The sequence below is a fragment of the Pleurodeles waltl genome, chromosome 9, assembly GCF_031143425.1.
Source record: "Pleurodeles waltl isolate 20211129_DDA chromosome 9, aPleWal1.hap1.20221129, whole genome shotgun sequence".
Classification (NCBI taxonomy): Eukaryota; Metazoa; Chordata; class Amphibia; order Caudata; family Salamandridae; genus Pleurodeles; species Pleurodeles waltl.
The window spans coordinates 868,004,160-868,024,658 of NC_090448.1; the positions used below are offsets into that span (position 1 = coordinate 868,004,160).

Consider the following 20,499-nt stretch of genomic DNA (forward strand, 5'->3'; position numbering starts at 1 on the left):
ATGCCACCATGGGGTGCCAACCACAAACCCTCCCTCATTCTCTCCACTGCCAAGGTCTCCCTATCTAGGGCTAGCTGCGGCTGCTGCAGCCTCAGCTTGGCATCCTCCAGTCTCAGTTGCCTGAGCTCCCTGTATAGGGAATCCTCAGCTGAAGTTGAGCAGTGTGTCCCCTCAGATACTGAGGAGACGTGAGAGTGAGCAGAGGAGGATCTTGTCCTTATTCTTTGTTACCGTCTCAACCAACCCTTTGGTCATAAAGGGGGACCTACTTGCATGGCTTCCCCTCCCACTACCAGTAGTGCTCCCAGCTGGGCTGGGGGGGTTACTAGGGGCTCTCTGATCCTCGAAGGGACCCTGCAGACCCTCCCTGGTGTCTAGATCCTGCCTTTCTAACGCTGGGGGGCTAGGGTCTGCATCTTCCTCCCTCTCCTCCTGGCTACCAGCATGGTCCTGGTCATCCTGGAGGAGCAAGCCCAGAAGCAGACTCTTGTTAGGGTTCCTGCCTGTCTTCAGTTTCCTATCTGAGTATATCTCCCTCAACTCTTGGAAAGTGAGGCCCACATATTGTGAATCCATGGCCTGAGATGTGTTCTCCTCTGAAGACATGTTGTTAAAGTGGTGTGGGTGTTCCTAACTACCCTAACTCCTAATCTCTCCAAAGACTTTTGGAGCAAGGGCTATGCCTAAACCCCTAGTTTACCCAAACTTAAGAGATTAGCTCCCTGACCCTAAGTATACTGTGTACCTCTAGTCAGTAAGTGGCCTTTCTTCTGTAAAGTACCAAGTGATAGAGTGGTAAGGCAATTGCAAGCGCCTATCCCAGCGCTGCACCACCAATGTAGGAAGCTGGCCTGGTGTTTGGTGGGTACCTAAGGTACTTACACCTTATACCAGGTAACCCCTATTAGTTTAGTGTAGGCAGTGTCTAGAAACCAGGCTCTCTAGAGGTAGCTGTGGATGAGCAGCCAAGGCTTATCTAGGAGACATGCAAAGCCACTGTTGTCACACAGCACTTACACACATGAAACGAAACACTCAGTGTTACAAAAATAAAGGTACTTTATTTTAGTGACACAATTACCAAAAAGTACTGGAGAGGTGACCCTCCAATGGGAGGTAGGTAACACACTAGATATGTACACTAGAAAACAGAAATACACATAAAATGTAGTGGAAAACAGTGCAAATAATAATAGACAATAGTGACCCTGGGGGGCCCAAACCATATAGTAAAAAAATGGAATGCGAATGCAGGACCCCCACCTAGGTAAGTGGAATGTGTAGAGGGGAGCTGGAGGAACTAGGAAACGCGAAAGTTAAGTACCAGTGCCCCCCAGCGACCAGGAAGAAAGAAGTAAGTTACTGGATTTTCCCCAAACCACCCACAAGGTCTAAAAAGAAGATAATGCAACACCCAGACAAGACTGCAAGAAACCAGCAGTGGATTCCTGAAGATAAACACCTGAAAAAGAAGGAGACCAAGTCCAGAAGTCACAGGAGTGTCCTGTGGTAACAGGAGCTGCTACCCACCCGTCTGTGGCTGCAGGAACTGGTCGACGGTAGGACTAAATCGTCAGCAATACAGCCCTTGAGCTGATATAGAGTTTCTGGAGGATGAAGTCGACGTCCCACGCTGGATGGAAGACTGCAGTCTGTCTGTGGGTGGAAAAACAACCAACAAGTCTTGGCAAAGGCAAGAGGTGCAGTAGAGGAAAAGTGGAGCTGTCGGGGACCAGTGAGGCCCGGGAGGACTCAACCCCGGGGGACCCTCAGCGATGCAGAGAGTCCACAGAAGAAAAGGCAGCCCCCAAGGGCGACACACTGTAAGAGGACCCAGGATTCGCAGAGGAGCCCACACAGCACAACTGAAGAAGGGTCCTACGCCGCAGAAGAAGCATGCAGTGAGCTGTGTGTCACAGGGAAGAGTGTTGGGAGCTAGGGCTACACGGAGCCTGAAGGTCCCTTGGAGGAGTTGCCAACAAGCCTTGGTAGCTGCAAGAGATGCGGTGCACGGGGTACTGTCCTGCGTGGGAAAGCAAAGGCTTACCTCCACCAAAGTTGAGCAGCTGGCAGAGAGGACCACCCCAGACCACCACCATCACCCGTGATGCAGGAGCCACGCAGCTCAGGATGAGAGGAGACCCACGCAGCCTATCATTATTGTTGTTGGTGCCTGCGGCTGCAGGGGAGTGACTCCTTCACTCTAAGGGAGATTCCATCTCCCTTCTCGTGCAGACTGAAGACTTGCCATCCTCTGATGATGCACAGCCGGGGAAACATGGCAGAAGCTGGAAGGAGCTGTGGAAACAATGTTGCAAGCAGAGTCTTTGTAGCGGATGCAGATTGTCGGTTTCTGGAGGGTCCAGTTACGGTTCCTGACATCTTGCAAGCCAAATCTGCCCCCCCTCACAGAGAGAGACCCTAAATAGCCCTGAAAAGAGGATTGGTCACCTAGTCAGGTGACCACCTGCCAGGAGGGGGCTCTGACGTCACCTGCCTGACCTGGCCACTCAGTTACTCCCCAGGTCCCTGCCAACCTTGGATTCAAGATGGAAGAACCCAGGGTCCCTTTGTAGGAGCTCTGGGCACCAGCCCTGGGGTGGTGATGGATAGGGGACAGGTCACTTCACTTTCCATTGTCCCGTTTCGCACCAGAGCAGGGACTGGTTTATGCACGGAGGTCACTAAATGTGCCCTTCAAAGCATACCAGTGGCTTGGGGAGGATACCCTTCCCAAACTATGTAACACCTATTTCCAAAGGGAGAGGGTGTTACCCCTTTCTCCCAGAGGAAATCCTTTGTTCTGCCTGAGCTGTTCAAGCAGGAGGAGGTCAGAAACCTGTCTGAGGAGTGGCAGCAGCTTGGGCTGCCCAGAAAACCCCAGGAGACTGGTAGGAGCAATGCTGAGGGTCCTCTAAGGAGTCCCCAGAGTGCATGGAATCATACTTCCAATACTGGCAATAGTATTGGGGTATGATTGCAACATGTTTGATACCAAGCATGCCTAACTTCTGAGTTACCATTATGTAGATGGACATAGGTAGTGACCTATGTCCAGTACACACGTAAAACTGCGACCCCGCACTCATGAAGTGCAGGGAAATGGAACTGGAATTCATGAGGGCACCTCTGCTAGTGCAGGGGTGCATTCACACACCGGTACCTGCACCCTGCCCTCTGGGCTAGGAGGGCCTACCTTATTGGTGACTTATGGTGATCTGGTGCAGTGACCTGTAGTAAAAAGGGTGCATGCACCCTTTCACGCAGGCTGCAATGGCAGGCTTGCAGATACACTTTGCTTGGGCTCCCCGTGGTTACATATTAAATGCTGCAGCCCATTATGATCCCCTGGCACCCCAATGCCCTAGGTACCTCGTTCTACGGACTTACATGGGGGCACCAGTATGCCAAATGTTGGGAGTAAGTAGTAGAAGTAACCATGTTTGAAGGGAGAGAGCATAATTACTGGAGTCCTGGTCAAACACACTGGCAAACAGACAAAAAGTGGGGGTAACCATGCTAAAAAGAGGCTACTTTCCTACATGCTCTCTGTCTAAATTGTGTTGGTGACTGGTTATCCCTGATTGGCATATGTGATTTCCTAGTCAGTCCCTAGTAAGGTGCACTAGAGGTGCCCAGGGCCTATAAATCAAATGCTACTAGTGGGCCTGGAGCACTGATTGTGCCACCCACTTGAGTAGCCCTGTAAACATGTCTCAGACCTGCCACTGCCCTGTCTTGGTGTGCAGTCTTGTACTGCCAATTTGACCAGGCAAGTGTACCCACTTGCCTGGCCTAAACGTTCCCTTTTACTACATGTAAGTCACCCCTAAGTTAGGTCGTAGGTAGCCCCAAGTAGTGGACCCAAATCCCAGACTTTTAGAATACTTCTGGATCAAGAGGATGCTCTGCCAAGTAGAAGAGCTTGATGCTGAGGAGGACCTGCCACTTTGCCTGTTGCTTTGTTGTGCTGGCCTGCTTCTGCCTAAGAGGAAAAGGACTGGACTTTGCTGTCTGAAATCCTACTTGTGAAGTGTCTCCAAAGGCTTTGACAGAGCTCGCCTCCTGTTAAGAAGTCTCAGGGAGAGCAAAGACTTCACCTAACAGTCTCTGGGTTCACTTGCTGTGGACCCTAACTCACAAGGAGGTGCCTATTCCAGTATCTGGGCCCCTGTGAGTGAAAGCTTGCCTAAAAACAAGAAGATCCAGGTGTTCCGACTCCGAACGGCGCCAGGACAGACGCCGCTGCCTGACTCCACAACGTCGCCTGCACCTGAAGCCATGGTCCCCGCTGGAGTGCAACGACAGCCACTGACTCGGCCGATCCGATGCCGCTGCAGCCCCATTGACACCCGCAACTTTGTGAGTCCCAAGTGTTGCATCACCGTCGCTCGTGACACCCAACTTTGCCATGGTGCCTTGAGCCCCGTGGCATGACCGTGACCCCTGAGAGATCACGCACTGTGAGTTGACTCACCAGATTCGACTCCGCCGGAGCGTGAGGAACCAACACTTCACTCTGACGCCACTTTATCTCACCTCCTCCGCAGTAAGGAACCGACACCGCACCGGACCCAGTGATGCACTACATCCCCGATTTCGTGCACCGGCTTGTTTCTTTGTTACCAAAGGTAGTATACCTGGGGGTCCGTGCAACTCCATGACTGGCACCATTGGCGTGAGATTGTTGGGAACAACTCCGTCTCGATGCTGTGATAACACCAAATTGAAAATTTTGCGTTTCTAAGCGCTATATAGAAGATTAATCTTTGAAAATTCATAACTTTGCTTGTGTATGTTAGATTTTTGTAATTTTGGTCTTGTTTTACTCGGATAAATATTGGCTATTTTCCTAAACTGATGTTGATTGACTTTGTGGTGTTTTCACTGTGTGACTGTGTTTGTGTGTGTGTCCATATACTTTACACATTGCTCTGAGATAAGCCTGCCTGCTTGATAGTAATCAGAAAGTCAGTCTTTAAGGTCAGAAGACACAGTGAGCGGCTGTGCATTGACTTGAACAGTATACACTTGATTAACTTCAAGACCAAAGTTTGGGAGGAGGCGAGTGTCAATCCTTTAATAAACCGCATCACAACAGATTATTTGAACAGGAATGGTTGGTCCTATAAACATAAAAAAGCTGAAGCAGCTGACAAATAACCCTTAATCATGCCCACAGCAAAGCCTTTTAGGGCCACAGACAAAACAAAAAATATAATTCAACAGTTTAGCTTGTAAGGTCTCTATCTTGCATACTCCATACTAGGCCACAAATCTGTTGTAGCAACCAGCATAAATGGACTTTGTGGAAGGGCGTCTAGTTGCAAGGATGACACTTGCCACTTCAGCTGGCAGATCAAATGCACATAACTGCTACTGCTCAAGCTCCACGCTTCAAGTGTAGATTACAAAGGACTCTGCCCTGGTGCTGCAACAGGAGATCCATTCAAAGTGAGAGCCTTACTGGGAGATGGGCAGGGAACAAAGTCATTCCTTCTATCCAGTGCTATGGAGAGAGCACTCTTGTAGCTCAATCCAAATTCACTAGAATGACTTGGGCACAGTTGTTACTGATCTTTTCCAGAACTTGGGTCAGGAGAGGAGAGGACTGGAAGGCATACAAGATTCCTGTGTTCTGTTTCTGTCAGAATGCATCTCCTTGCAAGTGTCTCCAGGGAAACTCAACATGCAAAACCCTTGACACTGAGTGCTCAATAGTGGTGAAAAGTTCTAGCTAGCGTTCTACCCATTGTATAAAGATGTTCTGTGCCACACTGGAGTATTTACGTCATTTGTGATCTGCCAGACGCAGCCAGTTGAGCTCATTAAAACTGGCATTCAAGGATACCACCAGGTGGTTCATTGTCAGGGATAAACCTTGACACACTATCCAACTACAGAAGAGCACAGCTTATCAGCGCAGGACCGATGACCCTACTCCGCCCTGCTTGCTGCAGTACCATGAGACGGTGGGGTTTGTGAGAATATAACCACCTTCTCCTTAATGGATGCCAGGAAGGCCTTCAACGGCAGATGAATATCCCACATTTCCAGCAGATTGATGTGGAGACGGGTTTTCACCGAAGATCAGAGACCTCCGATCTTCACTTGCCCAAATTATCTCCCTAAACCAGCAGTGATGCATCTGTCACCACTTTTCAATTTCAGGTGAGTAAGGGAGAGTCTCAGTCGCCAGTCTAGCTATTATTGAGCAGCCACCACTGCAGATCGTGTGCAGGTTTTTCCTAAATCGTAAAGGCATCTGACACATTTCCTTAATGTTGGGTCACCTGATACATCATGTTTCACTACAGGACCTCATATGCCACCTGGTATAGACGATACAAAGGATATAGAATGCAAAAAGTCTAAGAACCCTTAGAGTTGCTGTCACCAATATGCAGTACCAAGGTTGAAACATTAGGGTCATGGACTGAATGCCCTGGATTTGCGGCAACAGAGGGAAAGCCCTGAAATGTACAATAATCAGGACCGCTCCACCACTTTTGTAGAAACCAAGGAGCCTTCCTTCACCATCTTCTCAAAGTCCTGTTGTTGATGACCTGGCAGATTACCCGTGAATGATTTTATACCATCCTAAATCTCTCTGCCATACATTCTGAGGAGAGTCACAGTGATTGCATTGGTTAATAAAGTAGACACTGAACCACACCACTACCTGTGGTGTTTGCTCTCTCTGTCTAGTGAAGAAGATGCTTCTAAGACAGAGGCATGTTTTCACCTGAAGCCTTGGTTGTAATGTCTACATGATCATGAAGACTGCAACTTAAAGTGCTTTTACTGGGATACTGAATTCTAAAGCACCCCACAAGATAGAGGTGTCGTCCCCCGGTACAATTCCTGCAGCTCAACTGCAGGTGATATAGGGGGTTTAAGAGGAGTTAGTGAGGCCCACATTCGAATGAGACCAAGATGAAGATACTTAAAGAGATCATAATTGATTGTGCCTCTCTGGATTGTGTGGAGGATCTTTGTAACTACTGTTTGCTAGCTACTGTTTCCTAATGTGTTGCTGGCATTGCCTTGATGGATAATAGAGGATGGGGTGAGAGATCCTACTTGGCAGTTGAGGCAGATATAATGGCCTCCATTCTCTGTAGGGATGATAGATATCTGAATGGCATACTTGCAGTTTTATATTGATGAACAGTGATTCACTAACTAGATCTCAGACACCCAAGCACTCCTATTATCATCCTTAGAACTATTTGAAGTATAGGAATTTCATACAGAGCAGGCAATACAATCATGATAGCTATAAGACGAGGCTCAGATACACTGCTAGGAGGCTGGGGTGAATCAGTTCAAAGGACTCAAGTATCATTAACCTTCTGTCTCCTATCATACAATATAAACAGCAAAATGCCATCCCCCTATCATGCACAAGATAAGCGCTGGTGGAGGCACAAATCTTTGGAAACACTGATGCAAAAACTTTTCTCCAGATGGATAATAACACTCACCTCCATCTTCCTCTGAGTCGAGATCAGACTCCTCACTGTCACACTGTCTGGTCTCTCTGTGTCCTTCCATTTCATGGGTCCACAGCATTAGGGAGGTGTCTGGCCCTCCCACCGTGGCTAAAAGACTATCATCGTGTGTCCACCGGACATTGGTGACATGTGTACTGTGTGCCACATACCTCTTAAACTTGCCAAACTTTCCCTTGAGGAGTGAGACGGGAAGAGAAGAGAAGAGAAAAGAAGAGAAAATAACATAACACTGATTACAGCCTGGATCTGTGAAAGAGTAAAACAAATTGTCAAATTCAAAGGACTAATTCATTTTATTTCTTTTCTATTTCTCGTTGTGTTTATCAAGAAAGAAAATCATCATCTTCCTTCTCTCAGATCCCTCAAACGTCTTTGATATATTCACAATAGGCGTGTGGCAGTTTACTGCGCATGCCCTTCTACAAAAGAGAACTTCTTTACAGAGGATTTTAAATAGTTTAGAAATTGGTGTTACTGAATTGCTGTTTCATTAGTAAAAGTGGCAGATAAGTCCAGGATTGCTAGGGAAACCGCCAGGAGATTCTGAACACTGGTTGCTCCATTAATAAACAAGCACTTGCAAAGCCAATAGGCCTAGCGTTGTTGGGGAGCTGCTGAGCCCATGACAATACAAACAAAAACTGGCTAAATTAAAAAAAAAAATTGGGTCTCAAAAAGCACATATTGTCGAGCAGTTCATCACACTGAAGGGAACTACCCTCAATAAAGATGTGCTGGCCTTTTTTTCCCCCCTCGGCATTTTCGTTTTGGGCTAGGGCCCTTGTAGGCTGGTTATGAAAGTCCAAGGCCACTGCTGGCGCCTCCAGCTCCCCAAGGATAAATTCACCAGGCACGAGGCTTCAAGAGGGAGAGAGAAAGAAAGGAAGAGAAGGGGGAAGACAGTAGAGAGAAATTGATCAGAGAAGAGAGAGAGAGCGCGAGAGAGAGAACAGGTGGTTGGGGAAAAAAGACAGACTGCGAGGAGATGAAGAGATCAAAGCTTGTTTGAGATTTTGGTTCCCCAGTCTGGCCCTGAATGCCATAATTCGCAGTGAAGTTAGCCAAGGGTGAAGTTGGCCTACCCACTGGCTCATGCTGCATGCTGTAGCGGGCGGAAGAAAAATGTGAATGACAATACAACCAACTAATAGAAGAAGAGAGCTGTATGAAAGCTCATATAAGTATATTATTATATATTTAATTACGTAATATCAAAAGGTTTGCCTATTGCTAGACCTAAAACACACAAGCACAAAGGAAGTTCTTACATTTCTTAAATGCACCATGCTAAGGGTCTTATTCTGAAACACCTTCTTAATGATACAGGATACTCCTGTGGTACAGACTGAATATACTTTGTACTAGTGTAAAATGACAAACAAGTCTATTTGCACTTCAGAGAAAAGGATGGAGATAAGGTTTGCTCAACCCACATATTTTTTAATTACGGCTAAAAATAATGCAAACTCAACTAGCACTTGTTCTACTGTGTTTCCGTAATAGTTTTGTTTTCTCCACATAAAAATACATGAAACTTAAGGCCAGGTGTACAAGGAAATGTTGCATTCGCAAAGAGTTTGAACCATAGAACTGGGCACTTTGCGACATCAAAAATGGCTTTAGGTAGTTTTAAAACTCAAATTGCGATTTGGTAGCACATTACCTAATATTAATTTTGGTTTGGGACCAACTATGGAATCAGATTTGGAAGGGGTGTGTTAAGGGCATCCCTACCAAATACCGAATCAGAATGGTATGTCTTAATGTTTTGTAAATGACATCCTGTTGCAAAACATTAGTATTTTACCTTCTATAAACATTAGTATTTTACCATTCACAAATGGGAAGAGGTCCTCGAGGAACCACTTCCCCTTTGTGAATGTAGACAAAAAACATTTCCCATAGACCACTGCCTACTAAAAAAATAGTACTTTAACCCTTAGGGTGCCCAGGACGTAACGGTTACGTCCAGGGCAGCACCCCTCGGGTGCCCAGGACGTAACTGTTACGTCCAAGTAGGGGCCCTCGGGGGAAAAGCTAGTGCTCCCCCCAGGGTCCTCGCACACCCTCCCCTGGGCAAGGATGGAAGGGGAATCGCTTGCCTGTATGGCTGCTGAGCCCAGCCCAAAACCTAAAACGCAGGTGCCCCCCGCAAATGCAGGAAGTTTTGTATTTGATCATTTTGATGTGTCCAGATAGTGATTTGGGGCATTTCCTTTCACGGGCACTAGGCCTACCTACACAAGTGAGGTACCAATTTTATCAGGAGACTTGGGGAAACGCTGCGTAGAAGGAAATTAGTGGCTCCTCTCAGATTCCAGAACTTTCTGTCACTGAAATGTGAGGAAAAATAGTTTTTGGGCCACATTTTGAGGTATGCAATGGATTCTGGGTAACAGAACATGGTGAGAGCCTAAAAAATCACCCCATTCTGGATTCCCCTAGGTGCCTAGTTTTAAAAAATGCACAGGTTTGGTAGGTTTCCCTAGGTGCAGGCTGAGCTAGAGGCCAAAATCCACAGCTTGGCACTTTGTAAAAACAGCTCTATTTTCTTTGGGAAAATGTGATGTGTTCATGTTGTGTTTTGGGGCATTCCCTGTCGCGAGCACTAGGCCTACCAACACAAGTGAGGTACCATTTTTATCGGGAGACTTGGGAGAGCGCTGGGTTGAAGGAAATTTGGGGCTCCTCTCAGATTCCAGAACTTTCTGTCACCGAAATGTGAGGAAAAAGTGTTTTTTTGGCCAAATATTTAGTTTTGCAAAGGATTCTGGGTAACAGAACCTGGTAAGAGCCCCACAAGTCACCCCATCCTGGATTACCCTAGGTGTCTAGTTTTAAAAAATGTGGTGGTTTGGTAGGTTTCCTTAGGTGCCGGCTGAGCTAGAGGCCGAAATCCACAGCTAGGCACTTTCGAAAAAACACAACAGTTTTCAATGTAAAAATGTGATGTGTCTTTGTTGCGTTTCCTGTCGCGGGCATTAGGCCTACCAACGCAAGTGAGGTACCATTTTTATTGGGATACTTGGGGGAACACAGAATAGCAGAACAAGTGTTCTTGCCCCTTGTCTTTCTCTACATTTGTTCCTTCCAAATGTAAGACAGTGTGTAAAAAAGATGTCTATTTGAGAAATGCACTTAATTCGCATGCTAGTATGGGTACCCCAGAATTCAGAGATGTGCAAATAACCACTGCTTCTCAACACCTTATCTTGTGCCGATTGTGGAAATACAAAGATTTTATTGATACCTATTTTTCACTCTTTATATTTCACCAAATGAATTGCTGTATACCCGGTATAGAATGAAAATTCCATTGCACGGTGCATCTCATTTATTGGCTCTGGGTACCTAGGGTTCTTGATAAACCTACAAGCCCTATACATTCCCACAACCAGAAGAGTCCAGCAGACGTAACGGTATATTGCTTTCACAAATTTGACATCGCAGGAAAAAGTTACAGAGTAAAACGTGGAGACAAATGGTTGTTTTTTTACCTCAATTTCAATATTTTTTTAATTTCCGCTGTTATTTTCTGTAGAAAAACCTTGTAGGATCTACACAAATGACCCTTTGCTGAATTCAGAATTTTGTCTACTTTTTAGAAATGTTTAGCTCTCCGGGATCCAGCATTGGTTTCATTCCCATTTCTGTCACTAACTGGAAGGAGGCTAAAAGCACACAAAATAGTAAAAAGGGGGTATGTCCCAGTAAAATGCCAAAATTGTGCTGAAAAATGTGGTTTTCTGATTTAAGTCTGCCTGTTCCTGAAAGCTGGGAAGATGGTGATTTTAGCACCACAAACCCTTTGTTGATGTCATTTTCAGGGAAAAAATCACAAGCCTTCTCCTGCAGCCCTTTTTCCCATTCTTTTTTAAAAAACACAATTTTTCCTGTATTTTGGCTAATTTCTTGGTCTCCTTTAGGGGAACACACAAACTCTGGGTACCTCTAGAATCCCTACAATGTTGGGAAAAAAAGGACGCCAATTTGGCGTGGGCAGCTTATGTGGACAAAAAGTTATGAGGGCCTAAGCATGAACTGCCCCAAATAGCCAAAAAAAGGCCTGGCACCTGAGGGGGAAAAGAATACCACTAGACACCAGAGATTTTAAATAATATATGTGAGGGAGCGGCCCCTTGAGCAAGGGTTTCTCACCATTATGGGGGACATATTTTGGCCATTTTCTGACCCCTATTTAATTATTTGTATCGGTGGAGGCTGCACAGCATGGGCATGGTCATGTCCCACCCCCAAGAAAACAGTATTTCTGCCCCCTCGGGGCAGATGGGGCAGTTACCCCCATTTGCCCCTTGGTGGGGGCACAAAGCCCACTTTTTTGTAGCATGCTTCCTCCCAAAAAATGGGGAAACAGTCTTCTTTCCCCCTGTGGCGATAGAGGCACAGATGGGGGGACAGAAACCCCACTCAACACCAGGGATTACTTTTTTTAATTGTATTGGTGCGGGCTGCCCAGCATGTGCAAGGCCATGCCCATCCCCCAAAAAACAGGGACACAGACTTTCTACCCCCTTGGGAGGGCAGATGGGGGCAATAACCCCTCGCTTGTTAACTCCTGTCCCACCATGGCTACTTGCCCCATACCCCCTTGCTTCGCGCTCATGGCAGTATGTTTTGTCTTCCTTGTTTTGGGGCATCTTGCTGTTTCTTCGTGATGCCTGCGGGCCTTTATTTCACTTTAGCAGTGTTATTTAGCTCAAACCCGACAGGAAGGTGCTTTTCCTTTTTTTGTTTCAGTTTTATATAGTGCAAACTCGATATAAAGGTATTACAGCACTTTACATGAGCACTGGTTACATAATACAAGAACACATTCATTTTTGGTAGCAAGGGGCGATTAAGTGGTTTTTCCAGAATCACAGGCTGTTTAGCCGGCGCCGAGACTCAAACTATGTTCCCCAGCTCCAAAGTCAGCAGCTCTGGCCACATTCTTTTCCTAGGGTCCTTTGTCTGGTGTTATGGGATAACTACATAGTGCTTGGTAATAAAGGTTCTGCCATTTCATATCGCTGCAAAGCAGGTGCCATTCTTAATTGCATTGATCTTGCAGAGATGAAGAGGTGAAAATGCTATGTCAGGGTTGTAATCTGTGACATTCTCATTCTGTCAAGACCTCTGCAGTGGGTGTATTAACCAACTGACTTGAGTAAAGCGTAACACAAGGCGAGAGCACGTGCTCTTGATAACCTCCACCGGAGGGTTACAACCAAGCACATAAGTTAGTTCTCCAGACAAAAGCACTGAGTATCAGAGGACACAAAAGTGGAGCAAACTCCATCACTCCCTCCTCTCAGAATTCAATGGTGTCATGGCTTTGATGGCAGTCCCCTCACAGCTATTGCGACCTTGCAGATGCCACTTCCAGAAGCGTTGTCTACACAGCGCTCAAATAACACTACTTCCTGTATGAAGAGGCACCAGCTCAAATAGCCCTGCAGTCGCTGTCACAGGCGCAGAGCGCTTCCCCATCACCCTATGGACTCCCGTGTATAATGATCCACGCATCATCTGTCACAGTCCAGGCTTCATGTAACCACTCTAATTAAGTTCCCATGCATCATTTGATGTAAACTCTACGCATTATTTCTGATTTCCATGGTTACTAAGTACATTGAAAATCAATGTAACATAACTATCTTTCTGACCCCATCAAGTGGCCCTTTTCTCACTCCTGCTTCTACTGGTGTTCCTCTCAGTGCTTAACTACACCTCCCCGTGTCTATAGGAATATTCATGTGTTTGTTTATATAGGTACACACCTCAAGGACTACACCTCAAAGTCAATCCTGGACAGTAACAGTAGAGACTCCATGGGCAGGGGATGCTTTAAATAGGAGAACTGTAGTTTCACAAATTGTGGCCACCAGCTTGTACTTATGTAACTCAAAAGTGTTGTTGTGTCTGACTCCATGCCATGCTTGCAGGGTAACCACTGTGTAAATAAGTTCCATATAAATTATTTTTACATAATTTATCTTATGTGGGTATCAAGCAACTCTGGCATGGTTCTGGACCTACCTTGGATTCCCAAAAAAACATACATTTGAAGCCTTTTCATAGGCCAATAAAATGCCAATGAACAAGGCCTGTAGGAGCCTCACTAGCCACCACTGGTCTAGGCACAAAAACACCTCATCAGCCAAACCCAGGCTTCCCGCTCTACTCTGAGTGGTCCAGATTGCAAGGCCAGGACTTGCCAGTGCGCAAATGTATGCACCGTCAAGGCCCAGGGGATTCAGGTACATGTATCTTTTCTACACAGTCTAGTCTTGAGCCAAGGTCTGCCATAAGACTTTTAACCCAAGGCAATGCTTTAAATGAATACAGAGTACCATCCCTTCTGTATCTCCATTTAAAACACTGACCCAGGTCACAGATGTTGCACCTCTGGAACCTATCCTGTCAGCCCATCTACCACTAAAGCTCTCTTTCACCAATCTGCACACTTGTGAAGCCTCCTGTTCAGTTAAACTGCCTCTTCTGTTATTCTCTTTGTACACAGTCAATGTTTTTAAAAGTTAGGCTGGTTTTCCCAATGTAGAGGAATAATTCCTTTAAAAATGTAACACACAGAAATATAAGGCTGTCCCCTTTTCGTTGCTTCTAACTCTTTTGACTCATTCATTTTCCGGATTAAATGCCACATAGGTGCCTCTTTGTGGCTTGTTTGGTGCTATAAAAGTAGTAAACATTCTAGAGGGGTTGCATCTCTAGGGTATCACAGCCAGTATGTAGGAATGAGGCAAAAACATTCCCCAGATGGCTGCCTTGTTGTGTCCTATCTCCTGCACTAACAGGCCAGGGAGGGTTGCTGTGGCACCTGGCATACATCCACTACACTTCAAACCAAAACACATAGGTAAAAGACATTGGGGGTCATTTTGACCCTGGCGGTCGGCAGTAATATGGAGGAAATACTGCCAACAGGCTGATGGTACTTTCCTCCATATTATGAATTTGGCGGTTTGGCTGAAGCCAAACCACCAATGTTCCACACCGACCGCCACAGAGGTAATGACCACCACGGTGGTAACCACCGCCGGGCTGGAGACTTCAATCTCTAGTGTCTAGTTTTAAAAAATGTACAGGTTTGCTAGGTTTTCCTGAATGCCAGCTGAGCTACGGCCCAAAAAAAAAGAAGTTAATTACCTGTGCCTGTGGTTCTCCAGTATTGGTATCTTTCATAGATTCACATGCTTGATTCATTCCCCGCCGTCGAAGTGGGAGTCCCACGGTACTTAGAAAGCAGTAGATTAAATGTTAACATTGATTTCAATGGAAAAATACATTCACTTTTACAGCTTATTAGTGCCATTATAAAAGACCCAAAGTCCAGCCAATCAGTCAAGACCGCCCTTTAGAACCCTCAGCACAGAGGCTCCAGTCTAGCACAAGTGATGTACAAAGGGAAGAAACATGAGGTGAGCCTCTATGGGGAGGAGGGTGGTTCGCATGTGAATCTATGAAAGATACCAATACTGGAGAACCACAGTTACAGGTAAGTAACTTATTTTCTTCTCCAGTATTGGGGTATCTATTATAGATTCACATGCTTGAATCAGAATAATTAGCAGTAAACATAAGATATTAATATCTTTATGCATATATATATATATAAATATAGATAGATAGATATATAGGTATATATATATATCTGTATACATGAATATTAGAGGATGGTGGATAAAGAAATATTGACTCACATTATGCAAATAAACATACATAAAACATATACATAAAACGGCTTGTCCCATTGGTGCATCCATCCTGTCTGCGGCATCTAGGCAGCAGTGCTGAGAAAAGGTGTGGCTCCTAGTGCACGTTGCCGTTCTGCAAATCTGCTGTAGAGGCACGCCTGTGAAGAGAGCTGTGAAGGTAGACACAACTCTGGTGGAATGAGCTTTGACATTGTCTGTTAGTGGTTTTCTCGCTAGCTGGTGACAAAAGTGTATGGCGGGGGCTATCCTCCGAGCTATAGACTCTTTGGTAACAGGGTACCCCTTTCTGAGTTGTCCTTAGCCTACAAACAATTGATCAGCTGTACGAAAGCTGCTAGTTCTTTGTATGTAGAATTTTAGACACCTTTTGATATCCAAGGAAAGTAGCGCTCTTTCTGCTGGAGTTGGGGGCGTGGAAAGAAAGTCATTAAAATCACTGGTTCATTCAGATGAAAGTTCGAGGGAACTTTAGGAATTAATTTTGGATTAGTTCTAAGGATGACCATGTCTGGTTTAAATTGAAGAAAAGGTTGAGAGATTGTGAATGCTTGAATGTCACTGACCCTTTTTGCAGAGGTAAGCGCTGTCTTCCAAGAAATATATTTCAATTCTGCTTTGTGAATAGGTTCAAAAGGATGTTTCATCATTTGCGAAAGTACAATGTTGAGGTACCAGTGAGGAGGAGGGAATCTAATTGGAGGAAACAATCTGAATAATCCCTTTAGGAATTGCTTTACTATTCTGGAGAACATAAAGATGGTTAAGTAGCAGTACAGCTGTCAGGTGAACCTTGATAGATGAGTGAGAGAGACCTGATTTTCCAACTGAAGAAGATACAGAAGTGTCTGTTCTGGAGAAGATGTTAGAGGGTGGATACTGAAAGCTTTACACCATATACAAAATCTTTTCCATTTGAGTTTGAATGTCTTACTTGTAGAGTGGGCTTTGGCATTTGCGAGCACTTCTCCACAGTCTGGTGGAATATCTAGGTCAGCAAATTCATAGAATTCAGTCCGGAATTGGTTTCAACCGAATATGAGGTTGTTCTGAGAGGAACAGGAGCTCTGTGAACCAAAACTGGTGTGGCCATCTGGTAGCTATCAGTAATAGTCGGCAAGGTTCCCTCTTCATCTTCTGTAGAATTCTTGGGATCAGCGGAAGTGGGGGAAAAGCGTAGGCATAGATTCCTGACAATTTGATCAAAAATGCATTTCCCCTCGACCTTCTTTGCGGTTGCCAGCTTGCGTAGTATTGTCATTTTGTGTTTTGTTTTATTGCAAATAGGTCCAGACTGGGCTTGCCCTAGCGAAGAAAGAGATGATCGAGAGTTGCTCGGTTGAACTCCCACTTATGGCAGGTCGTTGAGGTTCTGTTTGATGAGTCCGTCAAGGTGTTGGATATTCCTGGGATGTGTTCTGCTCTGAGAGTTACGTGATGTTGAAGTGCCCAATTCTATATCTCCTCTGCTTGAAGAGACAGCGCAGGCAATTTTGTACCGCCCTCCCCGTTGAGGGAGGGCAATTTTGTACCTCCCTGCTTGTGGTGTTGTCGGTTCGGATCAAAACCGATGATTCTTTGATCTTGTTGAGGAAGGCTTTGAGTGCCAGGAACACAGCTTTTAATTCCAACAGGTTGATGTGGAGCATTGCATCCTGGGTGTTCCATTTCCCTCTCATTGTCAGGTCTTCAAGGAGATGTGTCTGTGGTCAAAACAGGTTCTGGTCTTTGATCCAGAAAAGAGAGACCCTCGGAGATGTGGGGTGTCGTCCTCCACCATTCCATGGCTTGTTTCATAGGTGGGGTTATTTGGACAATATCGTTGAAAGATCCGCTTATTTGCTTCCACTGACTGTCTAGCTGTTGCTGAAGTATTCTCATGTGGAGATGGCAGTTTACTACCAACGGAATGCACAAGGAGAGCATCCCCAGAAAAGACTTGTAAATTGAGACAGAAGTGGACTTTCTTTTGTTGAGGCGGAGCGCTAGACTTCGAATCCTCTTCTGCCTGTCCTGAGAGGTGAAAGCTTTTGCTTGTTCTGAATCTAATACGGCTCCTAGAAAGGTGATGTTGTTTTATGGCATTAAGTGATTTTTGGTAGTTGACTGTGAGGCCTAATCTCTGGAAGAGGGACAGGCATGTTGCTGTGTCTCTGGTTGCCCTGGATGCTGTTTGTGCTCAATCGTCCAAGTCTGGAAACACTTGAATTCCCATTTGTCTGAGGTGGCTGCCTCCGGAGCTAAGACCTTGGTGAAAACTTGAGGAGGTGATCTCAGGCTGAAAGGTAACACTCTAAATTGGTAGTGGGTGCCTACAACCCTGAAGCGTAAGAATTTCCAGTGATTGGGGTGGATAGGGATATGGAAATAGGCGTCTTGGAGGTCCAAGGCCGTCATGAAATCCCCTTGGTTGAGTAATCATAAAACACCTTGTAGAGTGATCATCCGCAATGACTGTTTTTTCAAGAGTTTGTTTAAACATTGAAGGTCTGAGATAGGTCGCCAGTCTCCTGTCTTTTTCTGGATAAGGAAGAAGCAAGAGTGGGGCGTGGCCAGGGACCAATGGAGCTGCACGCGTAGTGCGGCGCTCTCGGACCACAATCCAGGCCCGAAGCTTAAATCCTCCCATAATAACGACCGGAGGTCTCAAAAATTGAAGAGAAGTGATCGGAGAATATACAGCACGAGTAGAGACTGCAGCGATACACTTTGGGGCAGAGTTTACCCGGAAAACTCCCCCCGACAACTTCGCGGCTACCGTGACCCAAAATGGCGGCCGCGACAGAGCAGTGAACCCGTTGTAGCCGCGGCTCGCGGCCGAGAGGATACAAGGGTCTCGTGGAGGTGAGGGCCCCCACACCATTCACTGGGGGGCACGAGATGCTCAGACACCTTCGCCAAAAACGACGAGAGCAACAGTACGAAGCGGAACATTAACGAATGCAGCATAGTGTGGCGCCCTTGGGCCACAATCCAGGCCGGAAGTTTAAATCCGGCCATAGTGACAACCGGAGGTCTTGGGGATTGAAGAGAAGTGATCGGAGAATACAAAGCACAAATAGGAACTGCACGCCCCACCCTGGAGCAGAGATCGCCTGGATAACTTCCCCCGAAAACTTCGCGGCTGCCGCAACCCAAAATGGCAGTCACGACAGAACAGTGAGCTCGCGGCGGCTGCGGCCCTCGGCTGAGAGGACACGAAGGTCTCTTGGAGGTGAGGACCCTCACACCATCCATCGAAGGACACAAGGGGCTCAGATGCCATCGCCACCAACGGCGAGAACAACATTACGGAGCGGAACATCAGCGAATGCGACGTAGGGCGGCGCCCTCAGGCCACAATCCAGGACCGAAGCTTAAATCCTGCCATAATAATGACCGGAGGTCTTAAAAATTGTAGGGAAGCGATTGGAGAATATACAGCACAAGTAGGAACCGCGGCGCTCCACTTTGGGGCAGAGATCGCCCGCAAAACTCCCCCCGACAATTTTTCGGCTGCCGCGACATAAAATGGCAGCCGCGACAGAGCAGGGAACCAGCTACAGCCGCGGCCCTCGGCTGAGAGGATACGAAGGTCCCGTAGAGGTGAGATCTCCCACACCATCCATTGAAGGGCACAAAGGACTCAGCCACTTTTGCCACTAACGACAAGAGCAACAGTACGAAGCGGAACATCAGCAAATACAGCGTAGTGCAGCGCCCTCGGGCCACAATCCAGGCCCAAAGCTTAAACCCTGCCAAATTAACGACCGAAGATCTAAAAAATTGAAGAGAAGCGTCTGGGACCTGTTACAATGGTGAAACCAAAAAAACAAGACAAATCGCCAGTGGGGAACTCCTCGCACACTGAGAATCCACCCCCAACGCCCGCCAGAGAATCGCAAACGGGGCATGAACAACAAGAAACAACTCTGGACACTGTACTGCTGGCCATTAAAGATTCCCGGGAAGCGCTTGAGCGTAAAATAGATAACCTCACCGCAGATCTTTCCCTTTTGCGAGACGACCACCGTAAATTAAAGGAAACGGTGGGTTTGCACGAGACTACACTGACAGGGGTATTAGCGGCGCACAAAAACTCGTACTCAGAAATTAAAGACCTGACCACCCGGCTGAAAACATTGGAGGCAAGGGCGGAGGATGCAGAAAACCAAGCCTGACGGAACAACATCAGATTGGTGGGGGTTCCGGAGGGAGCAGAGGCCTCCGCAGCTAATACAGAAGTATTCCTAGAACAGTGGCTCAGAGACACGATAGCATCAGAGGGCTTCTCACCATTTTTTGCGGTGGAACGAGCCCACAGGATCCCTGGCGGTCCACCCCCACCAGGAGTCAGGCCACAGCCAATAATCACTAGATTACACCACCACAAAGATAGAGACTATGTACTGTCACAATCCCGCCAGCTAGGAGAGATTCAATTGGATGGCCCGAGAGAAACACAGGCGCAAAGGGCATCCTACATCGTAGTAAAACGAGCCATGCGGGAGCATGGTATAAAATATGCCATGCTCTTTCCGGCAAAACTCCGAGTGGAATACGATAACAGAACCCATTTTTTTCTCACACCTAAGCTGGCAATGGAATGGCTTGAATCGCTGAACATCCACTGCAGAGCAACTCGCGACTGGACATTCCGAAACCCCGGGAAGAAACGTAGCAGATCCCGGAAGAAGACCACAGAAGCGGCTCCATCGAAACGTCAGTCACAACAGGAGATGCGTGATGCGGTGGAAACAGCAGCAGCGTTAAGCGGAGGAGACTTCCACACACACCGGACTCCAGATACTGCATCAGACGTTGACTCAAACTGCGAACATTCCTCAATATCCTCTCAGGACACTCTCGTCGGCTTGCCTTTGATCACACCAGGAACGGCGGACGAGATTATTTGACCTCGCTAAAAGAGCAAGTTGGCAAGTGAGCGGACAATTGTGGGGGAACCTCAGTCTGTTTAGGGACTTTGATAGGACCCAACCGTAAATATAGAGCGATAGGAACCTAGAAATCATTTCTTAACCGGCACATTACACATGATCGGGCCTGGGGAAGGGTCCGGGACGCTGCCTCTTGGTCTCTGGCACGCTTCCCTCCAATAGGTTGATAATTAAGATTACAATAGTTGTAATGGTTTGGACGGGGAGAGTTGTAGGTACCGGTCCTGGGGAGAGGGAGTTACAAAGGGGGTTTGATTTTGGTTGTGTTGTTTTCAGGGTTTATCAGGCACAGGGTCTATCTCGCAGCCC

At 46.6% G+C, this 20,499-nt stretch overlaps 1 protein-coding gene across 1 annotated transcript in view; it reads right to left on the bottom strand.

Moving 5' to 3' along the window:
- EML5 (EMAP like 5) overlaps positions 1-20,499 on the bottom strand; it is a 1,994,219-nt gene that overhangs the window by 553,704 nt on the left and 1,420,016 nt on the right. The window contains exon 26 of the mRNA XM_069208148.1: positions 7,488-7,689. Within this exon, the coding sequence (XP_069064249.1) occupies positions 7,488-7,689 (202 nt within the window). The remainder of the gene's footprint in view (positions 1-7,487; positions 7,690-20,499) is intronic.